Source organism: Misgurnus anguillicaudatus, chromosome 3 (genome assembly GCF_027580225.2).
Source record: "Misgurnus anguillicaudatus chromosome 3, ASM2758022v2, whole genome shotgun sequence".
NCBI lineage: Eukaryota > Metazoa > Chordata > Actinopteri > Cypriniformes > Cobitidae > Misgurnus > Misgurnus anguillicaudatus.
Genome location: NC_073339.2, coordinates 47,742,634 through 47,769,040, shown reverse-complemented (window position 1 = coordinate 47,769,040; position 26,407 = coordinate 47,742,634). Strand labels below are relative to the sequence as shown.

Here is a 26,407-nt window from a genome sequence, read left to right as displayed (position 1 = left end):
TAGAAATGAGCAGTTTCTTCACAACCGTATTATATTCAGCAAAGAAATGTTGAACAGGACAAAAAACAAACATTTTAAGCTGCATTTGGCAAGATTTGCCCATTTCACAATGGTGGAAGTTGAGAACAGTGTCTTGTGTTGAGCAATCGATGATGTCATCATCTGACTGCCATTGAAGTCATTTACAATCTATTTACACAAAAGGTCCATCTTACATCCATCCAACCATTAAAGCTTGAATTCCCGGTGAGAAGAGAAAGAGCGTGAAAGGCAGTGAAGTCTCATAAACCTGGAAACTTACTGAGTCAAATGTCTGTTTAAACTCTTAAGAGCATATCGCTATTGGCAAAGACTTTGTTTCCTATGCTTAGTGCTTTACCTTGGCTACAGTGTGTCAAAAGGGCTGAGAAAACATCGACAACAGAGTAGAAAAGATTAAAGGCCAGTCTCTTTGAAATGTATCTTTCACTTTATGACAAATACTTGGAAAACTTGACTGTATAATAAGTTTCGTTCTCTGGCACCAAATTCAGAGCAGTCACGCAGAAGGCGTTCTCATAGCGTAGCTTTGGTGACGCAGCGTCTCGTTCCCCGTTCTGCGGCATTCTGCATCTATACTGTTGTGGCGGTGCAGTGTTACTATCATAGTTTATAAGCACGTATATGACCTCAAACACTTCCAGCAATGTAAACTGAAACGTAAGAATACAAAACGAAACACGTGTCTGTTTGCGTGCAGGGTGATGTAAGTCGTCAGTTTCTTTTAGGTCAACAACTGTTATGGCGGAGTTACAGTACGAAAAGAATCTTGCCTAGCAAGTTAACGCAATTTTCTTATCATTGTGTACAATGGGAGCACATGCTTGCAAAGGATTGGCTGAGCATTTAGGGTTGTGTACCTGCATAGTTGGGATGTTCAAGAAACAAAAGTGAACTCAAAACATGGCTGCCACTGCTGAACAATGTTGTATGATGATGATGATGATGAGACCAATAACAATAACAATAATAATAACAACATTAATAATAATAATACAAACTATCCACAACTAGTCTCATGCTGTGCGGTGTAAAACGAAGAGTCCAAAATGCTCCAATCAGAAACCACCAAATTCAGCTGCCCACGTCCTATTGGTCAAACACTTCAGTCTTAGTTCTCAATACGGCCTCCAAACGGCTTCGACGGACATGCTGGTTGGCGAACTGCTGTGACTTCCTTCGGCTTCCACCACGACGTCGCTATGATTGGGCAGAGAGGGGTGCAGGAGGGCGGAGCCTGTGGAGGCGTTGGTGCAGGGCGGTAGGATGCGGGGTGGCGAGCGCTCGCCTCCGCCTCCCCCCGGCATCATGGAGAACTGGTACGATCCGGCCGTGCTGCTGTAGTACAGGTGATAGGGCGACGAGCTGGTTTGGAAGGGTCCGCCCTGACCTTGAGAAGAGCCGGCGGGGTAGGTCGGCGGTAAATACGTGTGGAAGCGGGCGGCGGGGGTCGTCATAGCCGACATCCCGATGCCGATTGCGTTGGTGACGGGGGTCGGCGTGTAAGTGAACGCTCCGGTGGGGTAGGGCACTCGAGGGTCAGAGAAACGCCCGTCTGGTAGGGAGGGGAGCGAGGGGAAGGAACGCTCCAGACTGACACGCGGGTCGGTAAACGCTGTTAGATCCGGACCTGATAAAAGACAATGTTATGATTAATATGCATGATTGATTCAAATTAAAGAGACTTGGTATTTGTAAAACACTGTTTTGTGTTAATAAAAGCTTTTTATTTAAAACACAAACAACATATGAGATTTACAGGATTTAAAGATGATGAAATGTGAGTATCAACCCTGTCTAAGATGTTTCTAATAAAAATGAGATTGTTTTATTCATGGGTACTTTATCATTCAAGCTATTGACCAACAAAAGTCACTGTGTTAAATCCAGTGATGATTTAGATTTCCATATTATTTCAATGAAATTCATATTTGATATCATCACTGTATCATGGAAAGGTTCTGTTTGCAAAGAAAGCATTAACAAGATATTACCATGGTAATACTACATTATATTAAGTACTTACAGTGTATGGCGTTTCGGCTGGGTGATATTGGTGTTGTGGGATGAACCGTTGGGGTGGAGATGGGACCCAGGTAAGGATACGACTGTTCATACGACCAGGAAGGAGAAGTTTGCATCTGTCGAGAATCAGAAATGAAAAAATTTATATTCAATCACAATATTCAACAATTATATTCAGATGACATCACAGTATGATTGTTTCATTCTTTTAGTATAATATGCTTTTTTGCTGAATTGGGCATGCCTGAAATTAACATACTTTGGAGTTTTATTTTACAGAAAACTTTCTGCTGCACCACTTAAATATTATTTTTAATAAATTGCAGTTTTGGTTTAAGGGTTTAAGGGTTAAATTCTCAACCTTAAAGGCGGAGTCCACGATGTTTGAAAAACGGTTTGGAAAAGGAGACGGGCCGACTACCAAAACACACTTATAGCCAATCAAATGAAATCAAATGCCGGGTTGCGTATGTGTGGGGTGGGTCTATCAACAGAAGGTCCAGATTCTATTGGGGTTTGGGCGTGTTTGTTTAGGTGATTTCAAATATCAACATTGGCTTTCAAACAACATGGACTCCGCCTTTAATGTACTAAACTTACACATTGTGACCTTGAACTACAAAACCAATCAATGGTTTGTTAGGAGATATAACTTTTTAAATAAACTGGAAACTTAGGGTGCAAAAAGTAAAAAAAAAAGTTGTCCTATGAAGTCTGAATATCCTAATGATTTTTGGAGTAAATGAAAAATTGATAATTTTGACGCATAAAATGTATTGTTGGCTATTGCTACAAAAATACTTGTGCGACTTAGGCTATGTCCACACGAAGCTGGTGCATTCCCTATCCGATCTTTATTTTTCCTTGCTCTAAAAAAATTATCCGTTAACATGAAACCACTGAAACCGACTGAAAGCGGTGTAATATATATGCCGGACCAGTATGGGGCGCTGTAATTCTGCCACAGATATACACTATACACGGAGAAGAAGACTTTGAGCATGCGCATAACCAACGTATGGTGTTGTCCATTATCGCCTGTTGCTCACCACAATTGCATAGAAGCAATATATTTTGCTGTAATAAAGCTAGTAGGCTTTAGTAGCTTCTGTAGCACGAACACAATCACGTAGTCCGCCGTTATTGTTGTTGCTGTTACGTGTGACGCTTCCGACACGTGACGTGATGATGTTTTCGCTTCACAAAATATACGGATTTGCTGTACAGATGAAACCGCAAGGGTGTCGGTTTCAGATTTATCCACTTTAGGACCCGGTTTCAAAAAATAGCGGATTCAGTCACCCAAAATGCCGGATCCGTGTGGATGAAACGCCAATACGATAACAAATTTATATGTATACAGTGATACGCGTCTCCGTGTGGACAGCCCCTTAACTCTTTCCCCGCCATTTACGAGATAACTCGTCAATTAAAAGAAAACGCTCCCCTGCCAATGACGAGAAATTCCGGCTTTCCGCAATACCTCTATTATCCACCAGTCCGCAACTTATACAACCTGGAAGTAGTGCCTCACGTGAAAGAGAAAGAACTCCGTGTATGTTTTAAAAATGGCTCTGCATCTGATCTCTATCAAAAGTCCTTTACAAAAATGCGATTATTTCAGCTTTTTGCTCAAAATGTTTTTTTAAACAAACCTACACATATTTGAGAGGTGATAAAAAGAGAAATAATGAAGGTAGATGAAACGTATGAAACTTTTTTTTTTGAAAGCAGAGAATCTGTTCTTACATTTGATATATTGTTTGTTATATATTTTAAGAAGAACATTTTCTGGAAGGCATTAAACTTTTTTTTTTAAACGCTGGCAGCGAAAGAGTTAAGACTGGCTTTGTGGTCTTTTTTGTTTTCTTAAAATAAGGTACTGTGGTGGTATCATAGCAAAATCATATTTACACAATAACTCCGTAGAAGCTGCTTCAAAAAATACCATATTACAGAAATTAAAGAGTTTTGTATAGGGTGAACACTATAAAAAAACATTAATATGCATAATATGTGTTCTTGTAAGTATAAAAACAAAGAAATGAAGAGAGTCGATCACAGATGTGTGTGTTTTATAATACACCCGGAGAGGCTTTGTTAGGTTAAACTCTCTACACATCTGGTTTTTTAAACCTCATTACAACTTCAACTAATACTTTAATATTAACAAAAGTAAATGAGTAAAACGTTGCATATTACACATAGTCAGTATTTGAATGAGAGTATTTTCATCTGCACATTTGTTTTTCCAAAACTATTTCAGCTAAACATGAGAACACTGAATAATAAAGTCTGAGTAAGCGTTTGGGAGGAGACGGTTGTATCGGTACAAGTTTGGTTGTTTTCTCTCCATCCCTGCGGTCTAATAAACGCTCCCTGATATCCTACAGACTTTCAAACAGAAGAGCGGGGCAGCCCATCACAGGGGAAGCAAATTACACACGGCGGCCAAAGAGCGAGCGGCCCGTTTCAAGTGAATCCAGACCGCGGCCCGCTGCCAGCCTTCTCCCCCCCACTTTTCCTGCCTCCCCTCCCCAGGCTGAGGGCTTCTGATCTGGGGCAGGAGTCACACATGGCTGGGTGGGTGGCTGGAGGCGGATTCAGGCATCCGGTGTTAGCAGGACTCAATCATTTATTACTGAGATCACACACATACGGCTACCAAAAATGGTTGGGAGAGATACGAAACTCAATAACTACTTACATTTACAGGCACATAAATACAAAATGTTCTTAAAGAACCCATACAACTATTGCCATACGTCGGCAAAACAATTAATGTCTTGATTTTTTAGAGAAATCTTGTGAAGTTTATGCCTTAAACAAGAACAAATATGGTTGGTTTGTTTTTGTTTTTGCTTTTGAATTGAATTATTTTTCTTACCCCACTTGAAAACAGCTTTTTCTTGTTTTAAGAAAAATTGCACAAGATTTTCAGATTTCTCTGAAACCAAGACATAAAACCATGCATAATTTTGCTTCTCAAGTAAATATATTTTGTTTTATTGATTTTAAGATGACAATAATGCTGGAAATCGAAGCAAATAACAGAGTACGAATTTTAGTTTGTTTTTGCAGTCTGGCCAAAGTGTTCCTGTCAGTAAAAAGATGATGGAGTATCTGTTGAGTCGTGTCCTGTAATGATTCATATTGTGTACTATAAAAATATGTCTTTTGGAATTGGGATTAAAATGACTTTTTCCACGAGAATTTCCAGCTATTCTCACCGGTTTTAATTTACTGGAATGATCAAAGTTGTAACTTCTGTGATGTTTCCAGCTTTTAAAATTCCCTCCAGCGAATTCTTTATTCAAGTTTACACTTAAGGAAAACACCCGAGAGATACAAAAAAGTATCTGGAGTCATCCGAGACGTCTGGCTGTAACTTATTTGATGTCCCTGTGGTGTAATGTTACAGTATAGTGGTTTTTAAGAAAACAACTACAGCAGTAAGTGTTGCGTTACTTTGAAAGCTGCCAAAAATCGTTCTCCAAACATATTTCAGTCCAAACTTCCGCTTTCTGCCCTCTCTCTCTCTCTCACGCTCTATGTCCACACACATACCTACACACTAATGCATGCTGTAAATGCAAACTTCTTTAAATTCATAAGCTTCCTCATATTTGCACGCAAATCCTGTGCAAACAAACAAACAGACGCGTCTAACCCGTGGCACCGCAGCTGCTCCCCATTTTCTCCCGTTTGAAAAGAGAAGTAGCAAATAACGAGAAAGAGAAAGAAAAAGCGCTCTCGAATTGACTTAATAACGGTTTCCGTTGGCTGCGTTCCCATGGCTATTTCTGGCTGTCGGATCAGAGAGAAGCAGGCGGCAGGAAACATTCAGATCCAGCGTCACAGCCCAACCCGGTTCACTCCACCGCTCACTTCATCATTAACCCATCCAGAGCTCAATGCTATATCTGACTCTGGACCACAAAAGCAGTCATAATGGTCAATATTTTCTGAAGAAATGTTTTCTCAATAAATTGAGATCTGAATAAATTATCTTTCCACTGATGTATGGTTTATTAGTATAGGACAGAGGTGGTGAACGTCAAACCTGGAGAGCCGCAGTCTTGCAGAGTTTAGCTCCGGTTCTAATCAAACACATCTGAACCGGCTAATCAAGATCTAAAGAGGTACTAGAAACCTACAGACAGGTGAAGTTTAATCAGGGCTGGAGCTAAAACTGCAGGACTGTGGCTCTCCGACGTTGCCACCCCTGGTATAGGACAATATTTGGCAACTATTTGAAAATCAGGGGCCTCATTTATCAAGCGTGCGTACGCACAGAAGTATGCGTAAAGTGTGCGTAGGAACAGTTTTACGCAAAGTGTGGAATTTATCAAATTGCACTTATACGTAGAAATGTGTGTAAATATACGCACACCTCTGAGTATGCGTACGCAGAGTAGTGGTAGAATAACGATACTACATATAGGACCCTGTTCCAGTGAGTAAAGAAGTGTCTATTTTTTATCCACAAGCAGGTGTTAAAAATGATTAATGTCAGTATGGTAACAGGAAATAAGTATAATGATTTATTTGTGATATGTATGTGTATCTGTGAAAGCTCTACATGTGATTTGTATAAATGAAGTCTCCGACAAATGCTTGACACAGTGCAATGGCTTATCTTGCGTTATTGGAAGACTTGGCAAATAATCCATTCCGCCGGTAGCGCGTTTTCAAAGATCGCGCCAATGATGCTGGTTATATATGCTGCTGTCCAAGGTGGAAAGTTGTCTGTCCTCCTCCAGTTGCACTCGTTTTACGTCGGTGTGCTGTGACGCGTTTTTTTTTTTTTTTTTTTTTTTTTTTGCTGATAATTTAATGTCAAACCACTTTTTTATTTTTGGAAGTGTTCTCTCCTCATATTCAACGGAATTAAACTCACTGGTAACATGTTCCCATGTAGATTTGTTTGTTAGTCATTCCTCCCGCACTAAGTAAACCAAATAGGATGTGTTATTAGGATTTAACCTCATCCACCAGTAACTCAATTTCTGTGTCTGTAAAATTCCTCTTTTACGCTCTCTTTGTCATTATTGCGATGAGGGAAAAAGCACAACCACGTGACATATAACGGGAGGTGTTGTCACCATATATGGTTCATTGGAGGCGTTTCGAATGCAAATGAATATGAACGTGCACGAGCATGGTGCTTAAGAACAAGTGGGATTTATCATCAAGCATTACTTACTGATGTGCGTACGAACCACGTGCGCACGTTTGATAAATCCCGATTTTTTTGTACTTAGGCACATTCTAAATTTCATTCATAGGTACAAATATAGAACATTTTCTACGCAATGTTGATAAATGAGGCCCCTGGAATCTAAGGGTGCAAAAAATCCAAATATTGAGAACATCACCTTTAAAGTTGTCCAAATGAAGCCCTAGCAAACACATATTACTACTGAGAAATACATTTTTGATATATTTACGGTAGGAAATTTACTAAATATGTAACACATTTACCTAATATCCTAATGATTTATTGCATTAAAAAAGATCATTTTGACCCATGCAATGTATTGTTGGCTATTGTTACAAATATATTCGTGCTACTGCTCAAGTAATTATTAATTATTAATTAATTAATTAATTAATTATTATTTATTATACATAATTATTTATGCTCTTATATTGCTCATGAGAATTAGGGCCAGATTTACTAAAAGCTTGCGTCAGCGCAAACCATCATGTTGGAGTTAAATAACAACTGTCTGGATTTACTAAAGACATGTAGTGGATAATTAGCACTAAAAAGGTGCGGTCTAGTTATTTTTGTGGCTGATCTTATTGCATATTCATTTTTAGGAGTTTCCCTTTCAGACACAAAATTTATGGGAGGAGATTATTTAAATAATTCACACAACGTGATTTACTAATCTTTGCATGTGTGGTATTACTGCTATTTGCACCATTATTTAACTTCGAAATATCATGTCTTAAATCACTTGCGCTTGAAATGGCTGCAATTATTGCTAAAAAAAAGAGGCATACCAGAAAGCAGAGAACGCGTGATACAATGCAAAGGATTTTTTTTGCATATAACAGTTTATTTGGAAAGCCAAAGAACATATTATTCAAAAATATTGTTTGCCAAGCCATATTATTTTTTATTTGCTGAAGTAAATAAAATAGGAATCACGAGAAGTCGTCACACAATACCAGACATTTCAAAACTTCTTCTAAACCTTCATTTTTTTGTCCTCCAGTTCGTTTCTGTGTCCTATGACTTCATTAGCTGAGATTTCACTCCCTGAATATTCAGCTGTAATGTCCGTGGTGCTGAACTCAAGCGCATCAGGTGTTAGTAGATCACCCGCACCTCATCAGCTCTGCATACTTCTGAACTAATTTGTGCTGCTCTTAGTAGATTGCATTGGTCATAATGGAAATCAACTGTTCCTCCTGTGTTATTTAATTTGTGTGTTTTTAGTAAATAACCCGCTGATATCACCACTCTCATTGGCGCTTTTTTGGAATTGCATTCTGACGTTAATTTGCCCCGTTTAGTAAATCTGGCCCTATATTGTGTTGTAATTTTTTGCTTTAACAAAAAATTTGCTGCACAAACTAACATGAAAAGGCTTGGGTCAGAATGGAAATAAATCCTATCATTGTAAGGTTTGATCATGATGGAACACTTAAGGGGCTTAGTTATATTAGGACAATTCAGATAAACCTTACAAAAAACAATACAGGTGTGCATCTTGAGACAACACAATGGTACTGTTATATGTTAAGAAGGCAGCTCAAACATACATTTTAGTCTGGGACTAAGATAAGACCTGTCCGGGAAACCGCCCCTAAATGTACTGCAAATAAAACTATACAGCTCACATCATCTATAAACTGTATTGATCCTCTGGTGATCCTTTTATAATTAAATCCAATCATTTCAATAGACAAAACGAAGATTTGGTTGTGTTTTGAATTAGGGATTTTCACACAAACCTGCTTCCTGTGACATTAATCTCACTTCCTTTATTCTGCTTCCTCACAAATACACACATGCAAGGTGATCGCTCTCTATATATCCCTCTCTCTCTCTCTCTCTCTCTCTCTCTCTCTCTGTCTCTCTGTCTCACACACGCACACAAACACTTGCGTGCACACACACACACCTCACACATGAAGGGGAAGAGAAACTGAGATGATGTCAATATTTCAGAGGTGGAGCTCCGTGTTTTATTCGTTGGGAAATAACTGAAAAGCAGAAGTGCTGGGGCTTAACTTAGAGCTCCTGTCAGTTCATTTCTCAGAAACTGAGACCGAACATAAAAATGAAACAAGGTAAAGTATATTATAAGTACAAAATGTTTTATAAACAAAACATGAGTAATGATGGGTGATCATGCGCTGTGAACACACATATCATGTAGATCTGCTTCATCATAATCCAAACAGACCAAATATACAGTATAAGAATATCATGACAGCTGGGACTGTGGGAAATGTCTGTATAGGCATTCGTGTGTTTTATGAATACATGAAAGGACAGAAAGTTTGACTTTGCTCTTTCATCGTTTCTTTTGTTTCATTCGTAAAGACGTATTTGTGGCCACCAAGAGGTCTGAATTGTTACTGAATGTTATTTGGACCTAAACTTTCCCTTCCAGTGTGTGTGTGTGTGTGTGTGTGTGTGTGTGTGTGTGTGTAGTGACACGCTCTGGCATGCTCAGCTAAGCTCCAATCAAAGGTGTCCTTGTTCTCTGTATTTGTTATGTCTGAATGTTCGATGATGTGTGATGTGTCCCCACTTCCCCCCATCACCTGCCAGGAACAAGCAGAACCAATAACAAAGTACCACACACACACACACACACACACACACACACAGTCACACACCCTTCCACTATCCCTAAAGCGGCTAACAGCACTGGAAAAGAATCACAAGTGCATCCAAATGCAAATGCCGTATTGATGAATTACTGTAACAATAAGACTTTAGTTTAAAAGTGATGATGGCCCGTCCCTGCTCTTGCGCTGCTCTTTGATGTGGATTTATAATGAAACATAAAGTGAATTACTGGACTAACTCACCAGAAATCTGGCTGTGGGCGGGGCTGCTGAACGGGGGCGTGTTGAGGGTGGGGCGTGGGTTGGGGGCGGGGCCATGGTGTGGACTACAGCGCATGGCACTTCGCCTCAGCTGCTCAGAGAAAGCTAACGCGCTTGGCTTTACACCTTCATCCGCCTTCTGTCGATGCCCTGGATACACATACATACATAACGGAGATAAGAGAAAACGATTGTGTTACCTGTTGTCCATTATCAAATTCAAAACACAATAAAGTTCTGACTCTAACACACACACACACAACCACACACAGACACCTGCATATAACACACTGGATGGCCTGATAGCACTGCTAAATAACACAGGAGGAGAAAGAGCATAAGAAAAAAGAAGGAGACAAGAGAAGAAGGAGAGCAGAGGAAAAGAGAGAAAAGAGGAGAGGAAAAAGAGAAGGACAACAGAGAGAAGTGAAGAGAAAAAAAAAAGGAAAAGAGAGGACAATAGAAAGGAGGATGAGAAGAGAAAGACAGGAGAGAAGAAATGAGGAGTAGAGAAGAGGACAAGAAGAGGAGACAAGCGCAGAGGAGAGGGGATAAAAGAAGCAGAGGAGCAAAGGAAAGAAGAAAAGAGGAGTATATGAGAGGATAAAAATAATAGAAAACAGCAGACAGAGACCAGAGGAACAGAGGACAGGAAAAAGAGAAAGAGGAGTAAAGAGAGGAGAAAAGAGCAGAATGAGAGCAAAGGAGAGTGGAGAAGAGAAGCAGAGGAGAAGAAAAAGAGAGGAGAAAAGAGAAGGAAAACAGAGTAGAGGAGTGAAGAGAAAAGTGAGGAGAAGGAAAAAAGAATGGTCAAGAAAAAAGAGGAGCAGAGGAGAAGAGAAAGACAAAAGAGAAAAAATGAGGAGTAGAGGAGAGGACAAAGAGATGAGCAAAGGAGAGAAGAAAAGAGAAGTACATGAGAGGAGAAAAATAATAGAAAACAGCAGACAGAGGGCAGAGGAACAGAGGAACAGAAGACATGAAAAAGAGAAAGAGAAGTAAAGAGATGAGAAAAGAGCAGAATGAGAGCAAAGGAGAGTGGAGAAGAGAAGCAGAGGAGAAGAGAAATATAGGAGAAAAGAGAAGGAGAACAGAGGAGAAGAGTGAAGAGAAAAGTGAGAAGGTAAAAAAAGAATGGTCAAGAAAAAAGAGGAGCAGAGGAGAAGAGAAAGACGGAAGAAAAGAAACGAGGAGTAGAGGAGAGGACAAAGAGAGGAGAAAATAGTAGATGGAGAGCAGAGGAGAGGGGATAAAAGAAGCAGAAGAGGTGAAAGAGAAGAGAAAAGAGGAGCAGAGGACAGGAGAAAACAGCAGATGAAGAGGAGATACGATGGAAAGAGGACAGGAGAAAGAGGAGTGAAGAGAGGAGAAGACCAGATGAGCAGAGAGGAGTGAATAAAAGAAGCAGAGGAGAAGAGAAAGAGAGGAGAAAAGAGAGAGGAGAAAGATATGAGAAAACAGCAAAGTAAAGGAGATAAGAAGAACAGAAAAAAGGAGAAAGAGAGGAGAGAAGAAAAGAAAAGAGGAGCAGATGACAGCAGAAAACAGCAGATGAAGAGGAGAGACGATGAACAGAGGACAGTAGAAAGAGGAGTGAAAAGAGCAGAAGAGTAGATGAGCAGAGAGGAGTGAATAAAAGAAGCAGAGGAGAAGAGAAAAGATAGGAGAAAACAGCAGAGTAAAAGAGATGAGAAGAACAGAAAAAGGAGAAAGAGAGGAGAGAAGAAAAGAGGACAGGAGAAAGAGAGAGAGAGGAGTGAAGAGAGGAGAAGAGCAGATGAGCCGAGGAGAGTGGATAAGAGGAGTACAAGAGTGGAGAAAGATAGGAGAAAACAGCAGACGGAGATCAGAGGAGAAGAGATAAGAGGAACAGAGAAAAAGAGAAAGGGAGGAGAGGAGAGAAGAAAAGAAGAGCAGAAAACAGGAGAAAGAGAGAGAGAAAAGGAGTAAAGAGAGGAGAAGAGCAGATGAGCAAATGAAGTAGAAATATAGGAGAGGAAAAAAGAGGAGCAGAGGGGAGAAGCAAAACAGGAGAGGAGATGAATATTGAAAGAAGGAGCTAAGGAGAAGAAAGGAGAGAAAAAGGGGGAAGAGAGGGACAGCAGAGGAGAGGAGAAGAAATGAGCCGGAGAGCTGAAGAGAAATGGAAGCAGAAGAGAAGGAGAGGAGAAAATGAAATAGATTTTGTTTTGAAAATCCTAATTGTGATTGTTGTTATGGTGATGTGTGTAAATGTCTTGATGTTTCTCTGTACATCTCATCTTTATGTGTATGAGTGTTGGAGGTGCGTATTTTACACAGGAGGATTTCACATGCTGCTTTTCAGTCTGTCTGCATTTACAGTAAAAGGAGACGCATATGTGCGTGTGTGGGCGACTCTCTCTGACCTCACACATCGAGACCGGGCGAGCACGCCGGATTAATGATCACAGGCGTTGAGAGAAAAAGCAAACGGAAAGAGACGCCGCTCGCAGCTGTGCGAAGCCGTCAGCCGCACTCATGCAGACGCGCTCGTCTGCGCACACGCGAGGAGAGGAAGTCCCGCTGAAATCAGAGAGCGCGTCTGACAGCTTTGAACACCGGGCCAGACAGACCCCGAATATGTGGGGTGGCGCCGCCAGACAGATTCCCGACCGGAATAACGGACCAACGGGGAATAGCCGTGCCACGGCAACCAGCACTGGAGCACAGCGTGATACAAGAGCATATAAAGCCACGCTATAAAAACTCTTTCAAGCACACACACACACGCCAGGATGACAAACACAAATTATACTTACAATAAAAAAATATTTTGAGATCTACTGTGTACAAAACGTTTATATTAGTGAAATACTAATGTGCTGCAATAATAATACTTATAGTGTGTGTTTTATATATATGATACTGTTTATATCTTCATATATTATTCCTTTTCTAGAAAGTGATGTGAAGTTGGGAAAGTGTTGGGGTTTTGTTTTTTGTAAAAACTAACAAAACTTCTAAAAGTAAACCAAAGTTGATAAGGTGTTCAGATTAGGGCTGGGTGGTATATTAAGTTGTAGTAATATTTCCATATTTTTTCCCAACAGGATACTGGATGAGACAAAAGCGTCTATATCCAGTCCTTCCAGAGAAATGCAAAGTTTTTTGTGATTGTTGCGGGCAAAAATCCTTGCGGCACGTTTTATTTAAAAATGCGATGGAATATGCAAGATATTTATGCGATTTAATGCAAATAAAAAGGCGGGAACTTGCCAAACTATGGTTGGGGTTTGCAGCTTTTCAATGATGTTCACTTTGCGTATTTACGTCACTTCATAACGTTCCCATGTCAACAGGGGACATGGTTGTGCTTGTGTTAAGTAAATGCAACATTTTTTTTACTTTTTGCTAAGATATATATGACTTTTTGCTACGAAAATGCGGGGATTACGAAGTCATGCAAGCCCTGCATATTTTGCGGAAATCTGCATTTTATGTGGCGAAAGTGCGGCGTATTTGAAAAAATGCGGCCCCTGCATAAATATGCGGACTTTGGCTGATTATGCTTTGAATCATAATCACGTTTTTCTGGAGGGACTGTATATCGGTATGGTCTTGATATGACCCTCCTTAACAACAGTAGTTCAGCCAAAAATGTAAGGTGAGGTCTAGGGTTGGGTATCGTAAGAAATGTCCGGTTCCAGTTCTTCCTAACGATTCCCGGTTCTGATTCCGATTCCATCATAATAAAAATTATGAAAAATAATGCACGATAGTTAAACAATTCCATTCGTATTTATCAATAATTACTATATCATTTATTCTTGATGAAGTAGTCCTTGTAAGGTTTACTACATTTAAAAAAAAATTGTTGAATCATCTCGGAATTACAAGTCATTTCAACTTACTATTATTTATCTTGACTAGATATGAGTTGTTATAACTACAGGTGAGTTGTTAAAACTTAAATAATTAAGTTGACTTTTCTCAACTATATTTTATAAGTTGTGACAACTCACTTCTGTTGACATGACTTGTAAATCTGAGTTGATTTAACAAAAAATTTAAAAAAAAAATGTACAGTGTACCTGGTGAAGTGGACATGTTATGAGTAGTAATTCTTAAACATTTGAAAACACTGCATGATTTGAGATTCATGTCGTGCTGGAGCAAGTGTTTTGTCATATGACTTGTACTGTACAGCCGCCTTTGCAGGAGATTTTTGTCACAGGTTTTAAACTTTGCTTCATCGTTACCTCAGCAGCGCGGGTGTTTTCTCTGTTAAGTTGCGTTAATTTGGGTGCATGACTGTAAACTGTGGCTCAACGTAATTAATATTCATGAGGCAAGACATGGCTATTTAAAGTGACCGCTTTCAGTGCTTTGGCCGTGCGTCGCATCGGAACCGCTTTTAGAACTTAAGAATTTCGTGCGGTTCCGCTGGTTCCATTTAAAAAACAGGGTTCCCAACCCTACTAAGGTCAGACGTAAGATGTCCAACTAGCTTGCATGTTTCAAACAGGAAGTTAAACCCTGTATTTAAATTTGCATAAATATTTATTACACTTTATAGAATATAAAGTAGAAATATTTATTGTATACCGCCATTCATCCCAAAACTACCAAGATATCAATTTGGGTCAATATCACCAAGCCCTAGTTTAGATCAAACTGAAGAGAAGAACCATGTAGTTAAATTAATCATGTCACTGCTGTTAGTTAGTTGGTAAGTTACTCCCAGCACTAGTTTAAGCGGTCCCTTATGAAAATTAACCTTGAGTTTTTGGTGTATTGATTACTATTAGCAAAACCATGGTTTTACTATTTTTTTTTATTAGATTTTTTGGTCAACAAAAAAATTCTATTTGCATCATTTTGCACATGAAAACATAAAAACTTATAAGTACATACATACAGTTATGCATATACACATATAAAATCATTCAAAAGAAAAAAAGTTTTTACTACACTACACTCTAAAAAACGTTGGGTTGTTTTTAACCCATGGATGGGTAACTATAGGACATATTTCTGGGTTAAAATGACCCAAATAATATGTCGTTTTAACCCAACAGGTGGGGTGTTTTACCATAACCCCGCAGTTGGGGTAAAACGACCCATTATTTTTTAGAGGGTTACCATGGTGTAAATTTTTTTTATTTTGCTACAGTTTATTTTACCATGTTTATATTTACTACAGTAACCATTGCTTTTTGTTTTAACTGTAGTAAAACCATGATTAATTTTCATGAGGGGTGAACTGATGAGTGATGTGAACTTACGGCGTGGCTCTCGCGGTCCGTCCACTGTGATCTTGATGGCTCTCTGATAGGTGGCCACCTGCGGAGGGTTGGTGAACACGGTGATGGTGAGAGTAAAACTCTTCCCTGTGAAAGAGAAAACACAGGTGAGACATTACAGTAGATGTGCTGAACAGATTTAGCAGATGTATTTGCCATGTCCGCATTTAGGAAGCTTGAGGCTATTAAACCCGATTAGAAAGATGAGATGAGACTGAGGTTGCGTGTATTTATGGATGAGGACATTACAGCAGATCTTTTGATGGACAGCTGTCAAGTCTACCCAACATTACTGCCTGTACTTTGGTAAAAGGCACACACGAGGATTTAAAGTCGCCTTTGTTGTGTCTTTAAACGCACATTGCAGCAGAGACACGAGCCATGTGACCGTCCCCAAATAATCACAGGACGAGCCGGATGACCTCAGACAGAGAGAGAGAGAGAGACTGAAATAATACTGTGAGATATCAGGAGGAGACGCAGCACAAAGTCAGACAGAATTCACTCCTCATAAACATCCACAAACACACGTGTAGACATCCACAACTTAAAAATAAATGTTTCAATAGACCTCGGTCACGGCCATGAGCAATAAACATGCAGTCTGATTAACAAGCATTTCTGTCTGAAGTCTTCATATATTACATTTAGAGATGCACCATATTTTTCCTACCCAGTTGCGTATAAATAGCACAAAGTGCGAAAAATGTGCAATACATACGCCAAATTCTAATTTGACGTGCATATGATACTTCCCAGTCACTTAAATGGCGCATCTTTTTTTGTGGTTTTATTTATTTGTTTCTCAAAATTTTTCTGTTTTTTAAACCATTTTCGCTTGGGTTTAGGGTTAGATTTCAGATTTGCTTAATGAGGTTATTTGATATACAGATTTCTCCATGATTTTGTCTATATTTAAGCCATGGTCACTTGGAGTTGGGGTTAGAATTGGGGTTTGGGTTAGGATGTCATTTTTATATAACAAAAAGTTGTTATAACCCTAAACCCAAGCAAAAATTGTAAAAAAATAGCAAAAATTTGAGAAACCAATAAATAAAACGACAAAAAAAGATGCACCGTTTAAGGGAATGCGAAGGACTGGCGTATCATATGCAAGCCAAATTGAAATATGTATTGCACGATTTTCACACATCGTAATATTTAAACATAACTCCGTGAGACTGGGTGCAATTTTTTCACCGATACCGATAGTTTGGTGGTTATATTAACTTGCATTAACTAGATTCTAAAATAAAAAAAATTCTGTTATTCATTCATATAATGACTAATATTGAACATTAAACTAGATTTTTTATACACAGAGCTCAAATTCATTGCATTTTCCTGTTCTTTTTTGATTGACACGATATATCGGCCATGACAATCGGCTGTTTATAAGCTATAGCCGATGATTTGCAGATATGTCGGTGTATCTCTAATTACATTACATGTCAAACGGTCTCAATCTCATGTTAAATATTATGTCAACCATCAAATAATAAAAAGTATAAATAATGACCTACTTCCTAATAATTGTATTCATAAAATAAGGATCTATGCACACAATTCCTCATGCATTCACCTGTCACTCATCTCTATGATGATAAGATGCAGCTCAGGGCGTTTGCAGCCGGTGTGCCAACCATGGTTTTAAGTTACATGAATGGGTCTAAAGCAAGGTACAGTTACACACACACACACCAGAAAACCAGACCTGGGAAAATCTCCAAACTGTCCCCAAAAATCGGACAAATAGCAGGTGACCACACACACACTCGAGGGATCGGAGGTCAAACCTGAGTGAGTGCACCATACTGATGTCTCTATGAAATCATCTCAAACACACAATCACACATGAGTACAGCACACACAAACATTACACTGTGCATGAGTTATTGGATGAGAGACGTTATGTCTTGAAAAGACACATACATGTCCAAACAATCAGGGAGTGCATGTGGTTCCTTATAGGGACGTCCCCACATAACATGTGTGAGTTTTCTAAGATGATTTGTTTGTAAACGTCTGTGTTTTGTAGTGTGTGTAAATTGAAAAAGTCAAATCAACAACAGTGTAACGGCCCAAGGACAGCGACTCGACACAATTGAGTAAACAAAGAAGATGAAAAGAAAGAAAAGCCACACGGATGCATTGTTGTTCTCTTATCTGCAGGTCTTAACTGATGAAAAACCTTGAGCACTTCAACAGAGTAGTGAAAGAGAGAGAAAGAGAGTTTATGTTTCTCTCTTAGTTAACACGCTAGCTTTCTCTCGGCCCGCACTCTTTTCCGGCACAAACTATAATCACTTCCATCACTATACAGTACAGCTGCTTTCTCTCTCTCACATACGTCTGTATAGATGTGCATATCTGACAAGGGCCTTCATGCAGCAAAATTGCACAGATATGTTTGTTTTGTTTGCTGTTCTAAACTAAACGTTAATGTATGTTCATGTGTTTGTGAGTTTGCATTTCCCACAGATGTGTACAAGACAGCATACACACAATCTTCCATTGTCAGACTTTGCATGTCTCTGATCTAAACACACCTGCAGCAAACACAGAGTCTGACGCCTAAATCCTGTTTTTCTCTCTATTATGCCGTACATGTGCTTTCAAATGAAGACGCAGACAAAAGAGAAAAGGACAAAGAGTGTTAACATTGTGATTGTGTGTATCAGGCCCGGGCATGCAGGTGTAAGACAGCAACATTAGTGCTGAGGGTTATATCAGACAAATCGCATCAAGACCCACAATACAGCCCTGCGGGACACCACATTTCCCAGAAGATGAGTCTAGTGTTGTTGACTAACTCCTCTGTCATCATGAAAGCTGGAGTCATGAATGCGCTATTTTACACTACCTTTTTACTACAGGATGAAACTAGAACCAGATTTGTCTTGCAATGATTACATTTATATACATTTGACAGAGGTATTATTCAAACCTATAATGCATTTTATCAGCATGTACTGCGTTTGCATATGCGCTGCTAATGCAATGCTCTACCAGTTAAGCTACAGGAAAACCTCTACAAAAATATCTCACATTTGACCCTTCGCTTCAGTTCCTCTAGTGTCTCCATGAGAAGTGACAGTAATTCACTGGCATATAATTCACAAATGTAAAATAGACCAAATGCAATGCATGCAAAACGACACCGATCCCTTCTTAAAGCAATGTCTGCACATCTACATTCATGTTTATCCAAACCAACTTACAAATCAGCAACATCACAAACAAATGCAAGCATACAGAATTCAAATGCTATAAACACAAACTTGGGAACTTTAGATCTCTTTCTATATCATCTACCCAAATTTCAATAAAGCTTTGAGAACATAAAGCGAGACAGTTGAGCATTACTGTACTATACTGTAACTCCACCCACAGCACACTAAAGTGGTTAAACAGTCAGATGGTTGTTTAACCAGCGTTACAAAGGGTCGATTGGAGGTGGATGTCTAACTAGTGTACATAAAGGGTTATGCTTTAAATAGATAAGCCATGTCGTATTTGACTGCACCTGATTTTGTCTGACGCATGTCACAGGAAACAGACGCATCAGGTAGTGTGTGTAACGGTCTACATCAGACACACATGGGAACACGCAGACACACACAGGTGTTAAAATGTCTCGTCATGGCTCAGCGATAGTGTTTCCTTCTCACAAATATGCATCTTTTTAGCTATAATTTGGGGACAAATGTATCCGTAATAGTTTACTAAATATGCATTTGGAAACATCAGAGGACGTCCTCCTCGCTTGGAAAAATTTGAATGTGTGTCTGTATCTAGCAGCAATATGGCCCAATGATGTACTAGATATACTGTGTCTGTGTCATATTTCTACAATCGTTGATATACACAACCCAACATCTGTTCTGCACATCCAGCTAAAAGCATTGTGCACGGTGACACAATACCATCTGAGAAGTCCTTTATGTACTATTTTGGTGTCATGTTTCGTCATGTTTCTCTGGTTCTCCTTTTCCCACTAACCTCGTCCACTGCGGCCCACGAATCGCAGGTCGTTGAATCGGGCGACTTGGTTTTTGATGGCGGCCGTGGCGTTGCGGAGCTCGGCAGAGTAATTCTCATCGTTCCCCGCCATCACGGTCACTAACGTTCCATCTGGGATATCACCGAGAGCCACCACCTGCCATTCAATGAATGAGGAAGATACGTTAGATACAACTTAATAATATACTAAAACTATTTTTATAACTAAAAATACCAAATTTACTAAACTTTTTACTGACAAAACTTTTTATTTTATTACAGATTACTACAAGATTTTTTTAATATATTTTATTACAAGATTTATGATAATTGAAAAGTATTTCTACATTCAGACATGTTTACTGTATTTTACGAGACGACAGCTTGTGATGTTTTACTCAGATATGTACTTTGAATTATATTATTATTTATAATGCACACACCATATGGTTTTCGATTATGTTCACATTAATTTTGCGTTAAGACATTACACTTAATTCACGTTGTAAATTATTTAAATTAAATATTACAAGATTTTACTGACGTTACGGAGGTCAGGTGATACAAGTCAGAGCTCTCAAAAGATCACGTAATTACGAGTTGTAGAAGCACATGAAGGCTTTTTACAATTCAAAATCTCGCAATTACCGTGAAATAAAAGCACCATTGTAAACGCTAGTTATTTAAGTCTATTAAAGACATTTAATGACTACTATCATGCAAACACATGGGCAGATGTGATACAGAAAACAAAACAAACAGCATTCAAATCATCTCGACTGCCCTGTGTTACTGTGAACTCGTGCAATATCTCCACATCTAAACAAAATAAGCAGGTTATTTGCATATTAACTGTAAATGTCAGTACAGTATTAACAGCGAAGAGATGGTCTAGAGGAAAACATGTGCGTCACAGCGTCATTCATTACGTTTAAGTTTTTGTAAGACTAGACGGGTCACATTTCTGCCTTCAAATGCCAAATACGATGATGAAAGAATGTGAGGTCACCCATGACCACAGGAGATTAACAACAATTACAGACGCTTCCCTTTAAATCATTAGATTAGTTAAGGATGTTGGCAAGAATTAAAAGACTAATGTCAAATTATAAAAGACTGTTGAGATGGAAAAGCTTGAGGCAAGGCTTTGTAGAAATTGACTATATATGTTTTTGTATTTTCACGGCTAATATGATCATTTTTGTGCAACTAGAAATAACTTAAAAGTCTGTCTGCTGTAGTTTAATATGGTCAGTAAAATTGTTGCATTTGTGAGTGCAACTCAGTCTAATCACATAGAGAGATGATGTTGTTGTATGAAACAATAAGAAAGGAATCAGCAGTCTGTGGTGCGGTTTACCTTGAAGGCTATGGGCAGGGTCTTGTTACAGCGCCAGTGTGTGGGCAGTACCGAGCACAGGAAGTTTGGGCTGTCCGTACGCACCAGTTCACCCGGGTGGTCGGAAAGCACCTCCACCATATTCCGGTCAGCCATGCGTAGTTTGCCCACCAGGGCGGCGCCGCTGCTCTCCTGAGCCCCCAGGGGTAAGCCCTCATTCATCTTCCCTGAGCTAAGGGTGGTCGAGGGAGGCGTAAAGCGTCGCCCAGGCGCAGGTTCTGAAACAGGAACCAAACAAATAGCATTCAGTTTCATGTTCAACTTATTAAAATGGGCACCAGATGTCACAAATTAAACAAAATACTTTATGTGAATCTAACATTTTATTTTAATACAATTATTTAACTTCATCTTATTTTAAATAAAACTTTAGATTTGGCTTTAACAACTGAATGAGAAGGGATCAATATTATGCAGTATTTTGTTATACAATAAAATAACCATTACAAATGTACTAAACTGCATATAATTAACTTTTTGTTTTGTTAATTAAAAGTATTTTACCTAAAACAACTGAAACCTTATGATTTACTGCATATTTCTCCTATACAAATATTATATATAATTTAATGTCACGTCAACTGGTTAAATGGTTTAAAATAATTTTGGTGGGTTGAGCTGCGCGCTGGTGCTCGTGCCAGCAGCAGTTTGAAACCATTCAGACCATTAAAGCGTCATTCATTCAACCACAATCAATGCGGTTAAACGCGGCGTACCGCTGCGCCACAGACGCACTCTCCAAACGCGCCACATAATGTGAACGCAGAGACAGATGAGTCCAAAACTGCAGCTGGTAACTAAGTATATTTATGGTGGTTGGTAGAGAGAGAGAGGTTAGTGTACAAAACACTGAACGCTTAAAATACACATACAGTTGGGAAAAGTTGCATCTCATAAGCGCACAGTATAATTGTATGAGAATATTGCAGGTGTAGTCGTGCACATGACGTGTATTTTCATGCGAGGATTAAGCTCTGTTGAGAAGTTTAAATGTATTTGTCTTCTGGATGATTTACAAAATAATTGCTTCCAAAGCTGCTGTCAAATCCCAGACGATACCGGTCACTTATTTGCAAAAATTTGTATGTATTGTGTAGTCGGGGTGCTATGTTTGATATGAGCATACGATTTGGAAACTTTAGCAAACAATAAAAACAGTACAGCAAAGTTTCTGCCTATTTAAATGATATAGCAACTGATCTACTTACTAGATTTGTTTAATATTAAAATTATTATTACAATTAGTTTTACTGTTTACTTTGTCATTTTGTGCCAATTTTAATAATGCACTACATTTCATGAATGTTGCATTTACAATTTATTTCTTTTTCTGAAAATGTTTATTGTTAATATGTATTTTTAGTCTGCATAGCTAATTCAATACTACTTGTTTAATAACTTTGTACTATTGATATATTATTTTACTACTTACATTTCTCACTCCAACAATACAAATACAGTTTGCAATGTTATTTCATCACTATATATTTAACAATGAAATAAAGACCGACTTATAGCCTAAAAATTCAGATAAATCCTGTTAGCTTTTATGATTATTACATTAACATCAACAGTAGGTTTAGCTATCCAATTGTGTTTGTAATTAAATATTCGAATATTCTGATATATTTAAAACGACGAGTTAAAGCAAGGATCCTGATAAACCTGAGAAATCAATCTTACCGTATTTGGCGTCCCAAAGAAAAACCATTTGGTATCTTTTGCGCTTCTCTGATGAAATGAAGATCCAGACGCGCAGCTGAGACGCGCAAAGAGAGACGCGTAACAATCCTCTCGGGTAAATAGGAAATTAGTCTTAAAAGTAAACTTTGTCAACGCGTTGTGTCGATTCTCTTCCTCTTTTCGCAGAAATCATCAGAGATGATGTTTTGGCACTCGCGTATCCGTCAGAAAGTGCGCGTGAAGTTGCGCACCTTGTAGGCGTTATCCCTGGCGCACGCGTTTTCGGTTCACTTTAAACTAATACTTGATCTATAAAAGTAAGATTTTGGGAGAAAGTATTCTTCCTGAATCCAGCTCACACTCCTCGCGTTAGGAATAATGACGCATTGGATGAATCTCCCGGCGCGACGCGGCTTTTACTGGCGACGCGCAGCGCAGGAATGCCAGACCGGAGGGCCATTTGCATACGCCTTGCCCCTAGAGCGCTCTCATTGGCCAGAGATGACGGCCCTCGGTGGGCTCGACCAATCAAAGCGCCGTCCGTAGCGGGAGAAAAAAAGCAGCCGAGCCGTCAATGGAATTCCTCGCGCGTGCTTTGACGCGCGCTCTCGTCAAAAGGTTAATTTACTTTGAATTGTTTGGTTTGAAGTTACTCGTCACGTGACATTAAAGACCAGCCGACAGGGTGAAGACACGAAAGAATTATAATTACATTTCTCTTTTATGTTATTAGTTAAAATAAGTTATTTATATTATTTTAGTCATTTATTAAATTACAAATATAATACACATATAATATTAATATATTTTATATTATTTGACAGCTATATTATACGAAAATAAAAAATGTAAAGAATCTGCTAAAAAAACACAAATAATAATAGAAAACAAATGCACAGTAAGATGACGATTAGAATAATATATAGTGCTATTATTTGCCTAAAATGTAATTGTACTGAACTGTATAAAATATATATATTTTTATTGTAAAAGGAGATTTTTTTAGGTAACAGGAGTGTTTTTGTTTAAAAGCAAGATAATGTTACTGCTGTACTAGTAGGCTTTGTAATATCCTTAAAACCTCAGCACATTCATGGGAAGACTAATGTCACTAAAACATGATGTTCTCACAATAAACAAAGGCGTAGGCCAAACTGTTTTAACAAAATAAAATGTTTAAGATGAACTATAAAAGTCTAAATATTACAGAGAATGAACTGTTAAAATAAATGTAGGGAATAAAGCAAAAACTAAAAGGGTGCAGCGAGTAACAGAGAGAGAGAGAGAGAGAGAGAGAGAGGGTCTGATATAGAGCACACATCTAATGCTCTGTGTTCTGTAGGGGGCAGCAGATGATTTATATGAATCATATGGATGATGTGTTTGCTCTTCATGTGCATGAAGTGAATGTGTCAGACAAAGCAAATGTTTTTTATCACATAGTAAACACAACAGAAAAAAATATCCAATTTTTACAAATATCCAACGCATCACTGAATATTCTTGTTAATATACTGCATTTATTTCGTGTGAAAAGTTGAAGCTTTGAACAATTATGTGAATTTAATTAAAATCTTACATATAAAATGTATCTTTCGTTCAAAACAGGTCAAACGAAAAAAAGCTCAAATGATTCACTTCTGTGAGATGCATCATTTGGCTGAGGTGTGCAAAATACACACTTCTATCTCTATGCCACTGCAGTTTCTCAAAATAAACTAAAAACATATTAGTCAGTGAAATCTGTAACAAAAACACCAAGAACTGAACGACTTTGTCCTATCAGATTACATGAAATGATTCATTTGTTAAAATGTAAAACACTCTTTCTTCAGATCTGTGTTATTCATGCGGCATTTCTGTTGTCTCTGCTGAGGATGAAAGAAAACAAATGCAAATGCTGATGTCACAAAAAAGTCAGCCGACATACACAAAAACACGAGCTGATCTCAAGTCTCTTACTTAACCGACCACACACAAACACATGTATATTATATTTGCTGTCTATGAAAGGTAGGGTGATGTAGTTCAGGTTACTAATTTTAGTTCAATGTAACCACACACAGCAAATAAGACGGTTAACAGTGGCCGAATCTGAAACCGACAATCAATTTCAGGGAAAATATAACATCCACGCCAATCATGAATGATTTTCTAGCACAAAGGCTCCATGGGTCTGGATGTGCAGGATCTCGGTCTTGTGTTTTACTGAATTGGAGTAATCTGATCTCTGAAAGTTGAACGATCAATAGTGCTTGTAGTCGGCCATAAAATATATTGACAAGCATTGCAAGGTTACAAATATCTGATCGTGTTCAGTCGAGCTATTGAGGGTCATATACTAATGTTTCATTTAAAAAGCATTAAAATGCTATCTGACATAAAAATGTATGATTTTATTTTTATATAATTTAATTTATATTCATTAAAGCCTCATAAAATATCATAATGACCATAGTGTTCAAAAACATATCATAGTAAATACAGTAATTTTGTTATTCAAATAAAACTGGTATCTTGGTATTTCCCAGCCAGCAAAATACAGAAATCTTACATCTCACAGTTTAAATGAGCTCTTAAATTCATTCATTCGTCATTCGGTCTGAAATGATTGCTGGTTAAAGAAAAAACTCATTTACGTTAAACAGCTCTGCAAATTTTTTTAGGTCTTTATGCTTCATGATACCAACAAAATCAGCAGTGAGGATTTTTTAGAGAAATTAACAAAATATTACCTACAAACTATCCCGAAGATACCATCAGAAAGCACTTAAAACTTTATAAAAGTTCCACTAATATCAGACTTCCTATTGTATTGTGCTATTTATTTAACAATTGATTTATTTAAAATTATTTAATGACAAAAAATTCAGCTGAAAGGCATGAACACACACACACACACACACACACACACATAAAATGAAGTTGTTGTTCCCCATTTGAGCAGTTCCTCATTTTAAAGTGAGGGAAATATAGCAAACAAAAGAAGGAAAGACCAGAAAAGCTATCAGAGAAATAACAATGTGTGATGTGATGAAATCCAAACTGAAAGATAAAAAACATTTACAAGTGAAAGTTTGGGCTTTACCAAAAAGTCCGCTGCCATTTCGGCCCTTCCTCATGAAGTACATGGCCCACGAGAGCGGTCCGGACGCTTTGAATGGCGCTGAGTTCATGACGGGATGAATCCGATCCAAGTTTAGCAATTGGGAAACAAGAACTCGCTCTTTTTTCTCTGCTTTTATACCGTTCTTGCACCAGCACGCTCCATATTACAAAAAACACCGATTATGAAGAGGTGATGGAGGGAAAGCTGACATGCAGTCATGACTAATATATCCCATCAGTAACCATGGCCTCAGGAGACAGGCCCATCTCTCTGCCCCGGGGCGCTTCGAACCTGCTAATTTCATTTAGCCAATGATTTCTCCTCTGTCTCCATCTTGTTGTTTTTTTTTATAGCAAAAATGGAGGACAGGGATGAAGAGATTCTGAGGTGAAGTGCTTGTGGAGATGAAAAAGGTTTGTGTTGTGCTTCTAAGGATCTTTGCTGTACTTCAATAAACAGCCACGCATCAAATCCAAAATCAATTTGGGGATTAAAAGTCCTTGTTTTTGTAAAATGTTATGCTTTAGGTTCTAAAGATTGATGTTTTGGTTCTAAGCATCTCTAAGTATGTCTGGATTTTTCCAACATTATTCCCTTTGGAACAAGACAGATCTATAGATCACATATCATATTGAAAGAAAGTGGTTTATCCGGCTCTAGTACTGAATGGTTCCTCAGCTATGTAAAACATTTTCATGAGACGTATTTTAAGACCTGACAGACATGCAAATTCATGCACTTGACAGATATCTGAATGTGTGTCAGTGTCCACAGCGTTTGCTGAATGATACTAATATAGAAATGATATTT

At 38.4% G+C, this 26,407-nt stretch overlaps 1 protein-coding gene across 8 annotated transcripts in view; it reads right to left on the bottom strand.

The window, feature by feature from the left end:
• The window catches only part of runx1 (RUNX family transcription factor 1), a 62,080-nt gene continuing 35,673 nt past the window's right edge, over positions 1-26,407 (bottom strand). For 6 of the 8 annotated variants that reach the window (XM_073866277.1, XM_073866278.1, XM_073866279.1 and 3 more), the window contains 6 exons: positions 20,767-21,023; positions 19,407-19,563; positions 15,387-15,491; positions 10,130-10,290; positions 2,066-2,198; positions 1-1,669 (listed from right to left, as the gene is read on the bottom strand). In XM_073866277.1, coding sequence (XP_073722378.1) covers positions 1,158-1,669; positions 2,066-2,198; positions 10,130-10,290; positions 15,387-15,491; positions 19,407-19,563; positions 20,767-21,023 — 1,325 coding nt within the window. In that variant the 3' untranslated portion in view covers positions 1-1,157. Of the gene's footprint in view, positions 1,670-2,065; positions 2,199-10,129; positions 10,291-15,386; positions 15,492-19,406; positions 19,564-20,766; positions 21,024-22,488; positions 22,922-26,407 lie in introns of those variants that run through there. The other 2 variants (XM_073866281.1, XM_073866280.1) reach the window with 2 other exon arrangements.